The following is a 19948-nucleotide window of genomic DNA, read 5'->3' on the forward strand; positions in this document are numbered from 1 at the left end:
GATGCAGCCCAGGATACGGTTGGCTTTCTGGGCTGCGAGCACACACTGAAGCTGGCTCATGTTCGTTTTCTCATCGACCAACACCCCAAGTCCTTCTCTGCAGGGCTGCTCTGAATCTCTTCTCTGCCCAACCTGTAGCTGTGCCTGGGATTGCTCTGACCCAGGTGGAGGACCTTGCACTTGGCATGGTTAAACTTCATAAGGTTGGCATCAGCCCACCTCACAAGCCTGTTGAGGTCCCTCTGGATGGCATTCCTTCCCTCCGGCGTATGAACCGAACCACAGAGCTTGGTGTCATCGGCAAACTTGCTGAGGGTGCACTCAATCCCACTGTCCATGTCAGCTCCTCCCCTTTGTATTACCACATGTAAATTTGCACTGTGGCTGAATTGCAGGCGTGTTTCAAATTTAAGGGCTGATCTTAATTTTTAATTTTCCCTCTTCCTGCCTCATGAAATTACACAAGGCAGTGCTTTGTACTCACTTGTCTTATTTTGTGACTGAGGCTAGGAAGTGTGCAGTGTGAAAATCAGTTTTCTCTCTTTTGAATGCTTAGTTGGGAAGAAAGTGTCCTTGAAGATTCTTACTACTCCATAAACCTTAAAGAATTGAGTGCATGCAGAAAATACCATCAGATTTTTGTTTTACCATACTGTTCTCGAATATCCTCACAAAAACAAAGAAACAAAACCAAAGCCTTTTATAAATCAACAGATATTTCTTTTGAAGGAGCCATAGAGATCCTGTCAGGGTAAAAGAAGATCTGGTAGAGATAAGGGATCCTAAATCAGGGCCTGAAGGTGTAGGTATTTTCTGTGTGTTCCTATTTAGTTGGGTATTCATAGAATCATAGAATAGTTAGGGTTGGAAAGGACCTTGAGATCATCTAGTTCCAACCCCCCTGACATGGGCAGGGACACCCCACACTAAACCATGCCACCCAAGGCCTCATCCAACCTGGCCTTGAACACCGCCAAGGATGGAGCATTCACAGCCTCCCTGGGCAACCCATTCCAGTGCCTCACCACCCTCACAGTAAAGAATTTCTTCCTTAGATCCAATCTAAACTTCCCTTGTTTAAGTTTGAACCCATTACCCCTTGTCCTGTCACTAGAGTCCCTGATGAAGAGTCCCTCCCCAGCATCCTTGTAGGCCCCCTTCAGAAACTGGAAGGCTGCTATGAGGTCTCCACGCAGCCTTCTCTTGTCCAGGCTGAACAGTCGCAACTTTCTCAGCCTCTCTTCATACGGGAGGTGCTCCAGTCCCCTGATCACCCTCGTAGCCCTCCTCTGGACTTGTTCCAACAGTTCCAACAACAAGTTTTATTCTGAACTGGTTTAGCTTTATGGAGTCAACTAATTTCTGTTTTTAAATGATAATCTAGTGCTTTAATGCCTTTGGAATCTTTTTGGTAGTATTGGAAATAGAAACTGAAGGAGTGAAGTAGCTAATATGTGAGCAGATTTAAGCCTAATGAGCAGTATGCATGCATAAAAACCTCCATTTTGGCAGTAGTGTGTACTGTTCCTGATACTGATAGTATGAAGCAGTAATAGCTCATAATACTTTGTCTTGTTGGAACCTGTTGATTGGGAAAAAAATAGTTTTACAATAACATGTAAGATTATCTTAAATTCAGTAGCACTGTCACTTCTGGAAAAGGACTGAGGAAAGCTTGACTAAATATTCTAAACAAACTTTGTGTGTTTACATGGTGTCCATGATTATAGGAAACCTTTTCTCTATCCAAGCCTTTAATTTTTTAATTCATTGTAACTGTAGAATGGTGAGTAATCTTGGTTGGTTGTCAGAGCTCGCTCTTGTTGGTTCACTGAATAAGACAATAAAAAAAATTTTCATCTTTCAGGTAAGTAACTTGATAATGGCGAATTACCAAGTTTTCCACTAAATGTCTTGGTATATATGCATAGTGTTTTCAGGAAAACTTTCTGGAAAGTTAGTCTGTAAAAGGTTACAGATAGAATCACACTATCTAAACACATTTATATCGTTAGTGATATAGCATAATGTATAAGCTGCTGATTTTATGCTTTTACGTCTGTCACATTCTTTGCACATCAGTATCTAACTTGCACTTGAGGGCAGCTACTTAAGTTGACTTTTTGACAGTGGTAGTTATTTTCAGTTATGGGCTTCCAAAAGATTTTGGTGATACAGTTGTTATAGTATGTTTTGTTGCTTTCTTCTGATGGACTGAATAGAAGGTTGTTTTGTGAACATCGCTTGAAATGAAGTTCTTAAGTGTATTGGTTTTCTATAAACTAGATTTATGGAAATGTATTTAGTAGAGAAACTAGAGTTCAGTTTTGATTTTTAAGAAAATGGTAGTGGCTATGATCAGGTGAGTTAGGAAAAAAACAAGTGCTAATTTAAAAAAAATTATGTAGAAAACTAATTTTTTAGTAACATTTTTTTCCTAAATGTAGGCAACAGAATTGAGATAATTTTTGAAGCTAAATTGTTTGTTACCTGTATTAATAGCGTGAATTCTGTGTTTCTATATATCAAGAGATACCAGGTAGGGAGTAAGGAGGCTACTCTGAGAGTTTTGTTTGAGAGAAAGGAATGCAGATTTCTGAAGGCTAATTTAATGCTTCAACAAAATGTTTATATGATTTGAATTTTATATTGCACTGCCATGTAAAAGTATCTATTGAAGGTCTAATTTTTTTTAAGTATAAAAGTTTACAGGTTTATGACAAGTTTGTACCTTGTGTGTTTTGTTACTAATTTTTTATGCTGTTTTAACATGCTACCAATTTAATTTCAAGTACTGTTCATGTGCTGTTTAACACATACCGTTGTTGATTATTTTTAGCTTTCCCAAAATTATAATAATTTGGGCACAACTGACTTATGCTAACTGATAGTATTGGCATATGAAGGGGATTTTAATATTTCAGGGGTTTTTTTATTTGGTGTTTTGAATTTACTTTTTGTATGCATCCTTATGCATCGGCGAAAAGTTTATCAAAAATTACATTTCATTTTGTTTATCAAGTAAAGAGGCATCAAATTAATATTAGGAATACTGTCTCAGTTTTGCCATTTAATAAATTTGTCTCTTGACTATATTCAACTCTAATACTAATAGAAATATTTTAGTATTTTTTTCTGTTTTCAAATATTTTTTTTAACTTTGTAGAATATTGATGTCCATGTACTTCATTGAGAAGATGAGAAATTTTAGATTCTGTACTTTGTAGAAAACTGGTAGCATTGATATAGTGTTAATTCTATATGAAGCAATTGAGGGCTCCCAGTTACATCCCCTGGCATGACGTGCTGTGGTATGGAATACCTCTTTGGCTAGTTTGGGTCAGGTGTCCTGTCCCTGCTTCCTCCCGACCCCTCCTCCTCCCTGGCAGAGCATGAGACTCACAAAGTTCTTGGTCAGTCTAAACATCAGTGTTATCAGTTTTTGTTCCCAGGCCAAAAGTCAAAAACACAGTGCTGCAACAGCTACTAAGAAGGAGAAAAAAAACCTGACTGCTACTGCTGAACCCAGGACAGAAGCTTATTAGAATAGTATGTGTTTTAATAATTCAGTTACTCAGGTTATGTAAGACAAGTAATGGAATAAAGAAGGAAGAATGAATTTGACAGAGCGACATCTCATTTAATGCCTCACATGGTCTCTGTGGAGAGCTATAGGTGAAATTAAAAATTTCATATTTGCTGTATGTACAATAATTACTGCTTTTGATATTTATACCTTTTTGTAATGCTGATAAATTTATTATTTTGGAGGTAATTCAAGTAAAAAATATTGCCTTTTCTAAATTTCCTTCTCACCTAAGTTATATCCAGGTCTTTTGCATTGAATCTGCCATGAGGCAAGATTTTTACACTGGAAGTATAGTTAGTGCAAAGTTTGTCTCTAAAGAACAAGGATTGAGTAGAATTGAGATTAGTAGGAAAAGAAAATGAGTCTGCAGTGCCTGTTGTAGTAAAAAGGCTGGTAAATCATTGAAATACATTCGTAGTGGCTGCAAAATCCAGAAATTCAAGATAAATTATCTCCCCTTTTATTCGAAGGGCTTGAGGGAGCTAGAGGCTTCTGGGAATCTGTTCTGTTAGAGAGAGAGAGAACAGAACAGGGCAAGAGTGGCCACCCCCTTGGTCCTGATGTATGAGGCCTGGCATCCTGAGGGTAGTTTCATGAGAAACAGTGAAACAGCCAGTAAGATTCTCTCCTGCTGTATGCTTCTGCTGCTTTTCTCTTTGGGCACTTGTCAGATGTCTCTGAATCAGTGGAGTTCACTGTCTTGGAAAGCTACATCAGCAAAAATGGACAAGGTCCTGCTGTTAAGTATTACAGCTGGTAAGTTAAGGGTCAAATATATATCAAAACCAGGTCGAGGCAGGCAGCAGAATTATGCAGCTGTGAGCAAGGGAAGGATGGAAACTGACTGAGGCAGAGAGTTAGACGAACTTTTTCAGTCATAATGCTCAGTTAAGTTGACTCAACTTCCCATGAGCTGTTATGTTTAGTAAAAGGAAAAAAAAAAAAAAATTCATAGGCCATGACTGTGTTACTTTTGATTCTGGATAGATGCAGTAACAATAGAGTTAAATATCCCTACGGTACATTTTGCACTGTCATCAAGTTTGTGAGTGATCCTAGAGTGGCTGTGTTGTTAATATATTCAAGGCCAGAACCTTGTTCTTGTTCAGGGGAACATAGACTAGCTGGAAGAATGGCACAACAGGAACCTGATGGAATTCAGCAAGGACAAATGCCAAGTCCTGCAGCTCAAATTGCAGGGACTAAACACCTGCAGTGGTACACTCTGGGGACTTGACTGGCTGCATAGCAATGCTGCTGAAAAGAATCTGGGGGTCACGGTGAATAGGCTAAGCATGAGTCAGTAGTGCGTCAGTGGATGCCTTCTATAGCATGCTGTCCCAACAGAAGGGTAGGCACTACAGCAACAGAAGTGATTATTTGTTTTTACTATGCACTTTGTAGATCTCATCTGAAATACTACAAGAAAGGTGTTGACAAACTAGATTGAGTCTAGCACAAGAGGGTCAGGGGCTGGAGCTCCTGACCTGTAGGTTTGTTCAGCTTGGAGTGGAAAAGGCTGAAGAAATACCCAAAAGTGGCTTCCCATTGCTGTAAAGAGGTTGCTGAGAGGATGCAGCCAGGCTAAAATACTGAAGTACGTGCCATGAGGATTAGAGATAATGATAATTAAAATATGAAGTTCCGACTAGAAAGAAATGAAAAGCTCTTGTTCTGAGGATTATTTAAGCACTGATTCAGGTTGCCCAAAGAGACTATGGGCAGCTACTCTTTTTGTAGTTGATATTCAAGTTTAGATAAGCAACTCAGTCTGAATTCAGGATTGGCCTGGTTTGAGCAGAATGTTGGACTAGATGACCTCCTGAGGATCCCTTCTGTGACCACTTCAAAATTGGCATGGAATAGGTTTGTGTTTTGCAACTTTGGAGTCAATCAACAAGGAGGAAACTGTCCAAACTTGAGAGGAAGGGAAAGCAGGCATCAGTTGTTTCTCCTAATGGAAGACTGACTACCAGACGAATGGAGGAGGAGCACATACGTTAATTTATTAGTGTGCAAGAATCACTGAAAACTGTAAACAAATATGTTTTGAAATACTCATAAGCACATGTGGTGCACTTGATCTGTATTGCTAATTAAGGTATCTTCAGAGGGAACTTCATGGCAATTGCATAAAGAATTTCTGAACAATGCAGATTGGACCAAGATGTCAATATCTTTTGCAGAGTACTTAGGGTACCTATGCTGCTCCTCTTATTTCTCTCCTTTCTCTAGGCAAAAAGTGGCCAAGCAGTTACTCTAATTTTCCTAGCATATTATCTTCAGATGTTACCAGTTTTTAACAAAGTAAGGAATTCACCTTCCTTTCCCTAGGCATGTTTGTTATGTCATATTAATTGAAGTCTTTTATTCTTTTTTCAAAATGAGCGGGGCATGAAATATGTGATTGAGTGACACTTCATAAAATGATTGAGAGCTTGTTTAATAATCAGTTAACGTAAATTATAGAAATGTTAATTCAGCACTGAATGAGAGCTTTCTAATGAGTCTTTCTAAGAGCTCTGCTTATTTTCTTGCACTACTTTTTATTGAACATTTCAATATTCTATATTTTATTACAAGAAGCGGTAAAATACTTTTTTTTTCAGTGTGTGAATTAAATGTCATGGTTCTTTAATTGCCAGTATTGGTATGCACAGATAAGAACACATCAAATGTAGAATTTTAAATGTGTTTTATGTAAGTAAATTTAGTGCTAGACTCTTGCTTGAAAAGGCTTTGGGTTCTTTGCTCTGTAATTGCATATATTTGAGGTATACATAGAAATTACCATTCTGGATCAGTAAGGTGGCGTGGTTCCTTTGGTCTTGTGTAGTCTGGGTAGCATAGGGGTTGAGAAGAAGTACGTGAGGTCAATCTGTGGAATAAAATTATAGAATTATATGTATTACAAAATTTACAAAGGTAACTGTGGAATGATAGATATTATAGTGGAGATTCTTGAAAAGTTTGATTGGTCACTGTAGGTGAAGGAATTAAACTGGAGAGAGGCAGACATGCTGTAATTAGGTGGCATGTATTCAGAAACATGGAATAGTGATAGTAGAACCTGGTTACAGATGACAAGTTGGCAGACTTTTCAGCAGGCAAAATTATTGGTATAGCTGTTGTCACTCAGGAAGAGGCTTTAAAATAATCATAAACAGCTGTCTGAAAACTTCAACTCTCAGTACTTGCTATGAACCAAGCAAAAAGAATAAAAAGAATTATGAGAGTGATATGGGGAAAAATGTTATGTATTCTGTGCTATACATAAAGTTTGAATATTGGTTACAATTTGTGTTGGTCTGTTTTGGGGTAGAAAAGATACTGCATATGACATAAACGGTAACTCTTGGGCAAAGAAGAGATTCAGAGCAGCCCTGCAGAGAAGGACTTGGGGGTGTCGGTCGATGAAAAAAGGAACATGATCCGGCTTCAGTGTGTGCTTGCAGCTCAGAAAGCCAACCATATCCTGGGCTGCATCAAGAGGAGCGTGACCAGCAGGTCCAAGGAGGTGATCCTGCCCCTCTACTCTTCTCTCGTGAGACCTCACTTGCAGTTTTGTGTGCAGTTCTGGTGTCTTCAACATAAAAAGGACATGGAACTGTTGGAACAAGTCCAGAAGAGGGCTACGAGGATGATCAGGGGATTGGAGCACCTCCCGTATGAAGAGAGGCTGAGAAAGTTGGGGCTGTTCAGCCTGGACAAGAGAAGGCTGCGTGGAGACCTCAGTCTTCAGTATCTGAAGGAGGCCTACAAGGATGCTGGGGATGGACTCTTCATCAGGGACTGTAGTGACAGGACAAGGGGTAACGGGTTCAAACTTAGACAGGGGAAGTTTAGATTGGATCTAAGGAAGAAATTCTTTACTGAGAGGGTGGTGAGGCACTGGAATGGGTTGCCCAGGGAGGTTGTGAATGCTCCATCCTTGGCGGTGTTCAAGGCCAGGTTGGATGAGGCCTTGGGTTGCATGGTTTAGTGTGGAGTGTCCCTGCCCATGTCAGGGGGGTTGGAACTAGATGATCTTGAGGTCCTTTCCAACCCTAACTATTCTATGATTCTGTGATTCTATAAAGACAGACTGAATTGATTAGCTCGGAAGAGAAGTGATATAAATTGAAAAAACTGGTGCTGGGAAAGAGTAGAGAAATTCCTGCTTCTTAAGGACAAAAAAGATTTCATAAAAACTGGGAGTCTATACCACAGAAAGATTGCTGTTTGGAGGAGGGGGAGGTTTGTGGTTGTGGGTTTTTGATGTTTTGTTTGGTTTTGGGGGTTTTTTTTTTGTTCTCCTGCTCTTCCTCAAGCATATACTACTTTACAGATGTGGAAACTGGATATTGTAACAGATAGACTTTGGTCTGCCTTTGTGCAGAAGTTAGTATGTTCTGTGGAGGAAGAGTTGTGAAATATATTGGTGTTTAAGGGTAGAAGTGTCCTACAATCTAAGTATGCATGTAGGTGTAATCAACTTTTGAAGCATTTTGAGCCCTATGTGAAGTTCCAGTTAGATGGGATGGAACCCTGATCACAACTGGCAGCACAAAAGATGGGTCAGGAAGAGGATTTTTTAGGTGCTACTAGGCACTTTGAGAAAGAAATAGTCTAGACAAAGCAGGTGAGCTTGATCTTGAAGTAAATATGGGCTGTTGTGATGTGAAATAATGTGATTCTTTAAGCCTAAAGGTATAGTAAAGGACAGGGAAGCCAATAAGTCAGATGATTCAGATATATAGTATCACAGCAGTCATTGTGTCCAGTAAGGATTGCTTGAAATTTACAGCTGGACCAGAAGGGAAGCAGGGTAAGAACATAGGTAAGAATTCTGAAAAAAATCAACAGACTTGCAGATGAAGGACTGAATTTTAAAAACAACGTTAAGAAAAAATGCATGTTGGATACTCTACCTCTCTCAATAGGGATGTACGTTATAGATATGCAAGAACTTTAAAAGCTAACTAGTGAACTAATGTCTTATACTTGGTGAAGATCTTGATGTAACAAGCATTGCATAGACCTAGTTGATGATAAAAAACAACAGGAAGAATTGAAGCATTATTTAAAATTATACTTTCAGACTTCTCTGCATACTGTGTGTAAGCAGAGAAACAATATGATAAGAGTTGACCAACCGTTTCATGAAGTGTAAATTTCTAGAATATACAAGCAGGAAAAACTATTTTTGCTTGAGGAATTTTAAAAGACAAATTTAGTTAGCTTAATCCAGAACTGCAGCACTTGCCTTTTTTTGGAAGATGCTTAAATTCAGTAGACATGCCCTTGTTTAATCTGAAAATTTCCTGCAGTACTGTAAATTGTCTTTTTATGCTTCTCAGAGCTGTACTGGTCTGAGAACAGAGGTGTCTACTACATGGTGAAATAGGGAATTAAAAACATAAAATCCCAGATACTGCAGTAGAGCATCTCTGTCTCCAAAGCAGCCCAAGGCTTAAACACTCCTGTTAAACAGTGACTGGATCAGACTTCTCAGCAAATGCTATTGCAGCACATTCAGTTCCTTTTGTGCAGAAAGAAACTGAATAGTAGTTGGATAAAACACTGAATGCCCTGGGGCTGTAGGGCCTCCAAGTGAGAATTCTGTTATACTAGGCAAAGGGAATCTTGATCCTAGCTTGTTCTTATCTGCCAGTGATATTTATTTATTTATTTATTTATTTATTTACCACTTCTGGAAGAGGAATGCAAAGTGTTTCTGTCTGTAATAGCAGGTAGTGCATTTGGGGCATTCTTTTGAAAACAAGTTTGAAAACCCTTTCAGCTGTGGAAACCATTGAATCCACTTTTTGCCCTGTGCCACCAAATTATACCTTCTGGTGCTTTTTGAGGTCATTAGTGAATAAGGCTTAGTTTTCTTGAAAGGACTGTTTAGGTGTATGTTTCAAGAGAAAAATTTGGCTATGGATTTGGAAAGCTAAATGGTAGGCCTAAAAAATTATTGGAAAAAAGCTTGCTTAAATAGCCTTGATGCAGCCAGTAAAGAGACATGTGAATTGTTAATGCATTAAGAAGGAAGAATTGTATTAAAAGAGTTGACATCAAATTAATTGATAAACATTCCTGAGCAGCTTGAAATGGTTATATTCTTTCTGTACTTTGAGCATTGTAACAGGATTCCTAGTGTTTCTTGGTAACATGAAAGGCACCCGTGGTGACTATGGTGTGACAGAGGAGTTATGTATTGATCTGATAATCTGAAATGCATTTAGTCACTGGGCAGTGATGGTAGAAAGCCAAGATGTTTCATAAAACTTGAACTTGTGGATTTTTAACTGGAACCCTGTGCTGTTATGGAGATCTAGCATATAGATAATTTTACACCCATAAAGATAACTTGGAGAGTTATGGAACTATAAAAACTATAAACTGTTTGTCTTCCTTAATGGGTTCTAAATTAACAAAAGAAAAAGATCTTTGGTAATGGTGTGATGAGCAGGATGATGCTTTCATTCAGTGAGTAGCTGTGGCCAAAAAAATAGCAATGTAAAAGGAAGCATAATCACTGGCGTGGAGTGAACAAGTTTGTGTGTGCATAATAGAGGTGTATTTTTTAGTGTTGTTTGTCTGGAATGGCTACTGTAATCATAATGACTCTGTAACACATAGTGAAATGAAGTAGTAATGAGAAGCCTGAAGAACCTCTGCTTCCTAACAGCTGTCTCCTTTTCCCTTCTCCCCTCCAAAAAAAGAAAAACTTGTAAAAGATGGGATAATTTACCATAGAAAAATGAGGAGATGCAAAGTTTATAAAATGTAAATGATAAAAAGGAAAGTGTGTTAGATTAAGTCCTTGTCTCATACAGGAGTGTGTTATACCATGAAATTAAAAAATTAGGAATCAATTACAAATGCCTGATTTTGCTGCAGAGTATTTATTAATGTGTTGTTGCTTGTCATTGTAAGTTGTTACGCCCAAACTGTGAAGACAGTATTTAAGAACATAAATTCTGTGGCTGTCAAACCCCAGAATTAATATTTTTTGTGATTAAAAAAAAAAAAAAAAGACAGCAAATAAGAACAGTGTGGTACAGATCAGGAAGGGAATAATTTTGGGTGAAATTATTCCACAAATGCCTGCAGTCAGGTTCTTGTTATCCTAGAATGTGGTTTCCTCTGATTCATGTTAAATGGGATAGTGGACTAAATAAACAACTGGTATTTTGTGTATTGTTACTTCTATATCACTATAATGGTTAACATGCTACTTTTTAAACACTTAAGATTTGTTTTTCTGCTTTTGGTTTCTGAACCAGTAGTTATGACTGCCTCTGTTTTGTTCTGAGGTAGATAAACTTTTTTTTGAATATTTAATATTTTTTTTCCTCCCCTGCCAAGGATTATGTACTGAAGGCCTATACCGTGTTAGTGGGAATAAAACAGATCAAGACAACATTCAGAAACAGTTTGATCAAGGTAAGAGCAGATTTTCTTATTCAAAGCCAAAATAGAACTTGAATTCTCCATGGAGTTATCATAGTACAATATAAAAGGGTTGCATCTTCAAATTGACTTCCATAGCACTGAGTACCTAATGCTGTGGTAGGTTGTATTGGTATAGTCCAGGTTATTACAAATTTATTACATGTTACATATTACACAATTAATGTTATTACAAATGGAATAGAATCTTATTGCAGTTGACTTTAAGTGCTGTTAAAATATTTTCTGGATGATATTCCAATGTTTTCAAGAGTTTAAAATGCAGTCCTACATGGCCTTTATGTTAGTAGTTCATCAGTCCTAGGCATTAAGACATTCACTTCTCCCTTACATCCTCCCCTGCATATGTAGTACTTCTTAATACTTATTTTGTTGAAAGCTCCCTTGAATAATATGGATTAACAATTAAAACTTGATAATAAATTTATAACACAACCTTCTTCATGCTAGAATATACTGGAATATGATTGGTAGATCATGCTGTTTACTTTGATGTGTTAAAGAGAGGTCAGTGTTTTTTTCCTTCTGTTTTCTCATTTAATTTATGATCTCAGTTGATATTTCAGAATGAAACACTGCTTAAAAGTTCTTGGATATTAATCATGAGCTTTTGCCTGTGAAAAATAGTAAAATACCTCTTAGAAGATAAGGAAGATAAATGTACTAGTTATTTATCCTGTGCTGTGCTGTTGCAGATAATCTGAGTATAATGCCAGATTTTCTTCAGCCCTTATTAAAGCATGTTCCAGAGTTTCAGGTGAAGCGGACTTTTGAAAAGTAAAAAAGCATTTTCAAAATTCAGTTTTTAAATACTTAAGTTCTCCAGCTTCAGTGCTTCTACTTCTGGCCTTGGCTTAAAAATTACCTGGTGTGGCTTTGTTGTTACAACTTTCAATTAAAAAAACCCTCTCTAGTTATAAACCATAAAGCTTCTGTTATTTGGGAATCTAGCAGTAGATTATATGGCCACATGTAGTCACTGGTATGTTTTGTTATCCTTCTTTAAAAGGCTTCATGTAGTCACATGAACACAATCACAAATTTTAAATTCTATTTCCCAAAATTTTGTTTAAAAACTTATTATTGGTCAAAATTGATAAATCAGAAGCCAGTCAGTGGCTACTACAAAAGCATTTAAGTCTGCATGGAGACTTAGACTTTATTTTTCTGATCTTCTACTGTTTTCTTACGCTATGAGATTTTCTTACATTTGGTTGATTGCATGTGGGTCACAGTGATGGCAGCTTATCTGTAGGTTTAATTAATATGTGCATTTTGTAACATTTAAGTTTTTGGATGAATTCTTGTATTCATAAAATGCTGTAAGGAATGATAGCTGTAGGTTTTACTTACACTGCTGTTTCATTTTGTTTTACAGATCATAATATCAGCCTAGAGTCTATGGGAGTAACAGTAAATGCAGTGGCTGGGGCTCTTAAAGCTTTTTTTGCCGATCTGCCAGATCCATTGATTCCTTACTCTTTGCATCAAGAGTTGTTAGAAACATCAAGTAAGTAATAAATAATCTTGTCTTGATCTAATTATGTTATATTAATTGCCCTTATTGCAGTTTTTACTTCATTGTCAGTTGAAAGCACTAGCTGCAGTGAAATATTGTTAAATTGCTGAGACATGAGCGTTCTTTTTAGTCTTTAAAATTAACAGAACTGTATAATGGAATAAAGATGATATTTTTTCTAAATAAGTTGAGATTTATTATGTCTCTTTTTCCTAGGAAATTCAGTTGCTGAAATACATATATATTTTCTTTTTAGTTTTGTTTGGGTTTTTTTTTTTTTTTGTTTGTTTTGTTTTGTTCACTCTTTATTACTGCTGCATATGATGAAAGTTCTTGCAAATGTTTTGCAGTTCTTAACAGGGGAAAACCCCCTTGCATTCATAAAGTCTTACATTCAAAATAGGCTTTAGAGATCAGACACATCTATGGAATATTAGGTAATTCTCTTCCAGATCCAGATTTTTTTTCAAATTCTTTTTGAACTCCCTGTAAGATGAAATGCTTAATTTTGTTCGTCTTATAAACATTTTTCAGACACTTCAAAGTGAAACTACTAAATTCTTCCTTTTTCTGTGAGAATATCTCTCTTGTACTGGCAGCAGACTTTCAGAAAAAGACTGCTACACATTTTTGCAGGATACAGCTGTGACATACTGTATTCTTAATGCTTTTTTGTCCAAAACATGAAAATACTAGTGTAAATGTAAGGCTTGAGCCTGGACTTGATTAATACAGTGCATTAGAAATTTTGTGGGTTTGAATGATATCTGTAGATACCTATTTGTGGTATTTCTGCTGTAGTCTTCTGACAAATCGCTTATTTAATGCAATTAGTTAAAGTTTGGTTTTTTTTTTTTCTTAAAAGTATGTCAGTTGAATTTCAGTGAAAACATGCAATAGCATAGAATATAAATGGACTTACATAATTTATTTTTTTTTACCAATGCAGTCAAGTAATAGAGGTGAGCTTGCATTCCTTTTTATGATATGAATCATAATTCTACAGAATGTATGGTTCTATAGTACTTTAGTAGTACTTCCCACAGGTGTTTTAGCAGCAGCATTCTTTTTTTTTTGTTTTGTTTTGTTTTCTAGTTGCTTTTTCTTTAAAAAACCTTTTTTTGTTTTTGTTTTGTTTTTGTTTTTTTATTCTCTAGTTCTTCCTTACATGTTGATTATTTCCTCTTTGAAACATAGATAATGTCCCTTGGGCCTGTGAAAATCCCTGTTCTCCTTTAAACAGTATATTTAAAATAGCTGCACCAGGCTCAATTCATAATTTTTTTATTTGAATAACTGCTAAGCTTAAGGTATTCTAAGTTCATGTGAATATCTTCCTTCCCCCAAATCTTTATGAAGCTTCAGTCTAAATAAATCTTAGCTATATTGAAGTCATATCATTTTGCAAGCAGAGGAAAACCTAATAAGAAGTAACTCTGTCACGTTGTTCATTATCATTCTACAAGCCAACGATGAGCTAATCAAGTCATTCTTTACTGTTAAACACAGATAAATAGTTCTGCTTAAATATAGAAAAGTAATTTTGTCTTTAGATACTTCTGTAATTAAAAAATATTTAATGCAATAGTATATGCTGATGGGAGTTTTATCGAATTCTCAGCATTTTTCTGTGGGTATCTTATCTGTACCATTATACTAGGAAAAAGACTTGGAAATGCTTTGTTCAGTATGTCTTTCTAGATGTATCAGTAAATGTCACTTATTCCTGTAGAAATCATCGATAAGACAGAACGACTACATGAGTTAAAAGAAATTGTGAAGAAATTCCACCCAGTGAACTATGATGTCTTCAAATACGTAATAACGCATCTAAACAGGTTTAGTATTTTTCTACTAAAATTTTAAGTTGTAGCATTGCAAAAAATACTGTTTGTAACAATGAATTGACTACTAGAATTGCAAATTTCATGCTGCATTGCTCATGTTAATAAAAATGTCGAAAATGAAACTAGGAGTTAGAGGTTGATAAAAGGTTTGTATATTCTGTTCAGATTTTACTGACGTATAAATAGCTGGCATCATCACTACTATAAAGTTACACGAATGGTGTATGTAGTGAAAAACCTTGAAAGAGCTACTTTGTACTGCAGTTACAGAGCTTTTTTTTTTTTTTTTTTTTTTTTTTTAAAAGATCAGCTTGAGTTTTGTGGGTTTTGGGTTTTGGTTTGGTTTGGTTTTTTTTCTGTACTTTTAGACAGAATCAGAGGGTTGTTGAGGTTTAATGGACCTTTGACAATTGTTTAGTCCAACCCCATTGCTTTGGAAGAGTCAACTAGAACAGATTGCCCAGGACTATGTCCAACTGGTTTTGCAGTTTTCTCCAAGGAGGGAGACTCCACAATCTGTTTGGGCAACCTGTGCTAGTGCTGTCACCCTCACAGTAAAAAAGTTTTCTTACCCACAGCCAGAATTTACTATGTGTGTTTTCTGCCTGTGGCTTTTTGTCCTGTCACTAGACACCACTCAGTTTATCTCAATCCATCTTCTTTACACCCTTCTATTGGATATTTAAAACCAATTGTAAGACTTCCCCTGAGCCTTTCCAGGCTAAGCAGTTCAAGCTTGCCCAGCCTTTCCTCATTTGGGATTCTCTGTCTCTTAATGATCTTTGTGTCCCTTCGTTGGCCTTGCTCCCGTGTGTCTGTTGTGCTTAGCCGTCCAGAGCTGGACCCTATACTCCAGATGTGGCCTTTGCAGTGCTGAGTAGAGGGGAAGGATCACATCCCTAGACCTGCTGGCAGAACTCTTAATGCAAGCTAGGATGCTGTTGGCAGCCTTTGCCACAGGGGCACGTTGCTGGCTCATGTTCAGTTTGTTGTCCTCCAGGACTTTCAGGTCCTACCCTACAGTGGTGCTTTCCAGCCAGGCAATTTTGCATATGTATACACCAATAAGCTTTTAATGACATTTAAGTTGTTAAATTGTTCCAGAGTAGTGCATGTTCTGTGGTTTTTTTGCAGGTATTCGTAAAGATTCAACTGAGCATGTAATGTGTGGGCAGAAATGGACCTTTTAACCCTTTTTAGTCTGCACAGCAAATTCAGCCCTAAAATAGATAAAATCATATCAATGAATGTAATTATTCCATGCGTTTACATACTACAAGATGTGCTTGCATATATCTGGAGTTAAAACAAAACATCTCAAATTTGACACAGTTATAAGTTACCTGAAGTGTTTCAGTAGTTCTTAATAGACCTGATAGAAATTTCTGCGAAAGAGTGGCAACCAGAATTGTCATAAGTCTTCAGTTGGTCACTTATTTGTGTAGTACAGCTGAATGCTCAGTGTCAGGTAACTGGATTAGTGCAAGTAGAAGAGCCGTGTCACTCATCTACATGGCTTTTGAGCACTTCCAGGGACGGTGATTCCACCACTCCCCTGGGAAGCCTGTTCCAACGCCTGATCACCCTCTCAGTGAAGAAATTTCCTAATATCCAGCCTAAACCTCACTTGATGCAACTTGAGGCCATTACCTCTTGTCCTATCACTTGTTACTTGTGAGAATAGGCCAGCCACCTCCTCACTCCATCCTCCTTTCAGGTAGTTGTAGAGAGCGATATGGTTCCCTGTAAGCCCTCTCTTCTCCAGACTAAACAATCCTGGTTCCCTCAGCTGTTCCTCATCAGACTTGTGCTCCAGACCCTTCACCATCTTCATTGCTCTTCTTTGGACCCACTCCAGCACCTCAGTATAGTGAGAGGCCCAGAACCGAACAGTACAGGGAGACAGTCACTTCCCTGACCCTGCTGGCTGTGCTATTGCTGATACAGGTGAGGATGCTGTTGGCCTCCTTGGCTTCTTGGGCACAAACTGGCTCATGTTCAGCCACCATCTGAAAAAGTGCAGTACTGAAAGTGCACTCGATCCCCTCATCCAGATCATCAGTGGAGATACTGAACATCGGTGGCTCCAATACCAAGCCCTGAGGGACACCACTAGTGACTGGTTGCCAACTAGATGTGACACTATTTACCACCGCTCTTTGGGCTTGGCCATCCAGCCATATTTTAACCTAGTGAAGAATCCACCTATCCAGGCCATGAGCAGCCAGTTTCTCCAGAAGAATGCTGTGGGAGGCAGTGTCAAATGCTTTACTAGAGTCCAGGTAGACAATATCTGCAGCCTTTCCCTCATTAACCAGGTGGGTCACCTTGTTGTAGAAGATCAGGTTGGTCAAGCAGGACCTGCCCTTCATGAACCTGTGCTGACTGGAGTCAGGAGGAATTTATACACAAACGAATCTGGTATATGAAGAAAACTCTTTAAAAATGCTAAACAAAGTGTAAGCTTACATTTACTTTTTCAGGTTCTTTCATCCTTAAATAAAGGTAAAATACAATTTTTTTTAAGAAAAAGATTATGAATATTGCTGTCTCTCAGAACTAGTTATCCAAATATCCCTTGGACCAAGCTTATTCAAACCAGATTGAGAGCCAGTATTTGTGTACCCTCACACTATTTGGAATAAGTAATGCACATGCGAAAATGGAAGTCTACCCTTTATAGTTACCACTGTACATGCAGTGTAAAGGAGTGAAAATATTTTCTTATAGCATTAATTCTAGTGTTTACTATGGTTTTCACAGCTTTTGAATCTATGGACTACAGCCAGCTGTCAGAAATTCTTGCAGTCTGCTCTTGTTGATCATCAAAATTGTAGCTGACAAGTTGCTGAAGTTTTATTTTATCTCTATTTCTGCAGGACAACTGTAGCTGTTACCTTTGTACTGTCTACTATAATTTAGGAATTGCATGTTCCCAGCTGAAGGAGTATCTTAGGTGTTTTTTGGATTTATTAACACATAATTTTTCATTCATCTCTCATCAATTACTGCTAGAAAAAATGGTGATATTGCTTTAGAATGCAGACTATTTTTTAGAAAACAGAATATCCTGACTTTTTCTGACTTACGAGAAGCAGTGCATTTTTTTCTGAGGTGGCATTTAATTGTAGATGATAAGTTTTGTAACTGGATGGTTTGTTGTTGGTTTTGTTTGTGTTCTGTTTTGTTTTTTTCCTTTCTCATAATAGTATTCTAATAATTAATTTAGATCATGAGTGTCATAGATGTTAGTTAATATTGACTGTTCTACAGTAAGAAGCCATTTCCATAAGACATTCTAATAGATGTCTTGTAGACGTTTTGATGTATGAAGTGTTATTTTTGTGAAATCCTGTAGCTGATTGAGAAATTTAAAGTTTATTATTGTCACTTCAAAATATTGACAGTGTTGAACTTATTTCTTGATTAATAGCTGAATCAGATTTATATTTGTTACCTATTCAAATCTGAAAAGTCATGGCTTCTAAATTTTCTTCTGCATAGTAGCTTAAACAAAACCAAGAATGGTTGTTTAAATGGATAGCTGGAGAAAAGTAATAAAAACCTTGAGATTGTTTAATAAGAATGCTTACAGTGAGAGAGCTCTGAAAATGTTTGTAGTTGAATGCATACTGGTTGTATTTCTTACTGTACATATTATTCTCTTTTCAGGGTTAGTCAGCAATATAAAACCAACTTTATGACTGCTGATAACTTATCAATTTGCTTCTGGCCTACTTTGATGAGACCTGATTTTGAAAACAGAGAGTTTCTTTCTACCACCAAAATCCACCAGTCAGTTATAGAGACCTTCATTCAACAGTGTCAGTTTTTCTTTTACAACGGAGAGATTGTAGAAGCACCTAACCCAGTGGCATGTCAGCCACCTCCTTCCAACGCAGTGCAGATGGTAGAGCCAATGGTACCTCTTCAGTTACCACCACCGCTGCAGCCTCAGCTGATACAGTCACAATTACCAGCAGATCCTCTTGGTATTATATGAACAGAAGATGATTGCAGGCAGCCTGGCACTGAACAGTAAGGACAAGCTATAGACATGCATGTTTCAGGATACAGTAATATACTTCATATTTATGACAAATAATTCCCATCCAGCTGATTGGACATCTTTTTGTTATATCCTGTACTGTGTTCCTCATTTGTACACACTGCAGATAAAAACTGTGTGATAAGCATGACTGGAGAGGTTTAATTTTTAAAAGCAAAAATAGCTACAAAGTACAAAGCTGCTGCTGCATGATACCTTATTGCAATCACTATATCATTCCTGTGACAGTTTGTCACAATATATTGTGAATAAAATTTTTCTATAGAAATTTAATGATTTAAAAAAATACATTTATGAAACATTCAATGCTTACAGCCTGCTTTATGGCTGTTTTTGTTATTTAACATGCTATTTTTGGCAATTTTATTCACATACGAGCATTCTGTGTAAACAACTAAAGCCCAGCTATAGTTTATTTTGTAATCTCCTGGCTACTTATGTGATGGTATGCTTAGGACGGTTTATGGAAGAATGCAAAATGCACTGTTGAGAATTTTACAGTCCCTCACCATCCATCTTTACTTGTAAGTAAACCTGTGGACAGTTTGTTAAGGGTGGCTGAACTTGCTTATTATTTCTTACAGCACAATACCAAGGACATGCTTGTTGTAAAAGTGAGTTTCAAATACTGTACAAAAATTTTGATGTTGCCTACTTATTTCTTTCTGTTCCATTACTGAACTAAACATTTTGTAAAACTGTTAATTCTGTAAACAGCTGCATGTTTAAAAGATCATTGATGGTCTTGTAAACTTAATCTAATATATTTTAGATATTTTAATTTTTCCCACTTGGGAATACATGTAGTGTTTAGAAAATAGTTCATGACATTTTCATATAAGGTTATATAACTTTTCATACATAAACATGAATTTTGTTGTAGTAAAATTCTCTAAACCAAACAATGTTTTAATCTAGGACTTCAATTAATCTATTCTTTAAATCTATTTTTATGTGACCCTTTAAAGATATACAAAAATGCATTGCTAATACATAGCAATAAATACTTTGGGTACTGACAATTAACCTCTTTGGAGTGTGTATATATAAAATCACATAAACTTGTATTAATTTTTTTTTTCCTGTGGTATGTTGTACTAAAAATTCAAATGACTGATTTTTTTTTTCACCATGTTTTTAAATTATCTCTTTTTATTTCATTTATTTTACTTTTACTTTGGTACCGGTTTTGCTGTAAAAGAATGCTGCTTAATTTAAACAAATCTTTGGGTTAATTATTTTGTTAGTGGTAAAAAACTTAGAAGGTTACAAATTGTAGCAAAGGAGAGACCATAGATAAACACTACCTGTGAGACTTTTCATAGGAGCTTTTTTTTTTTTTCATGCTCAAAATTCACCTTTTTAGGTCTGCAAAGAAGAAAACAGTTTCAGCTCATTCAGCTGCTAGAATGTTTTGTGTAGTTAAAAAAAAAAAAAAGCTTTATGATGGTCACTGTTGTAAT

The 19948-nt window shown here is 36.7% G+C and overlaps 1 protein-coding gene across 2 annotated transcripts in view; it reads left to right on the forward strand.

Moving 5' to 3' along the window:
* Nucleotides 1–18419, forward strand: part of ARHGAP5 (Rho GTPase activating protein 5) — a gene marked incomplete at both ends in the record, with an annotated part of 38990 nt that extends 20571 nt beyond the window's left edge. For both annotated transcript variants that reach the window (XM_080619841.1, XM_080619842.1), the window contains 4 exons: nucleotides 10946–11023; nucleotides 12429–12560; nucleotides 14302–14407; nucleotides 18089–18419. In XM_080619841.1, coding sequence (XP_080475967.1) covers nucleotides 10946–11023; nucleotides 12429–12560; nucleotides 14302–14407; nucleotides 18089–18419 — 647 coding nt within the window. The remainder of the gene's footprint in view (nucleotides 1–10945; nucleotides 11024–12428; nucleotides 12561–14301; nucleotides 14408–18088) is intronic.
* Nucleotides 18420–19948: the final 1529 nt, after the last annotated feature.

The sequence above is a fragment of the Psittacula echo genome (assembly GCF_963264785.1).
Source record: "Psittacula echo genome assembly, chromosome: 5".
NCBI classification, from domain to species: Eukaryota; Metazoa; Chordata; class Aves; order Psittaciformes; family Psittacidae; genus Psittacula; species Psittacula echo.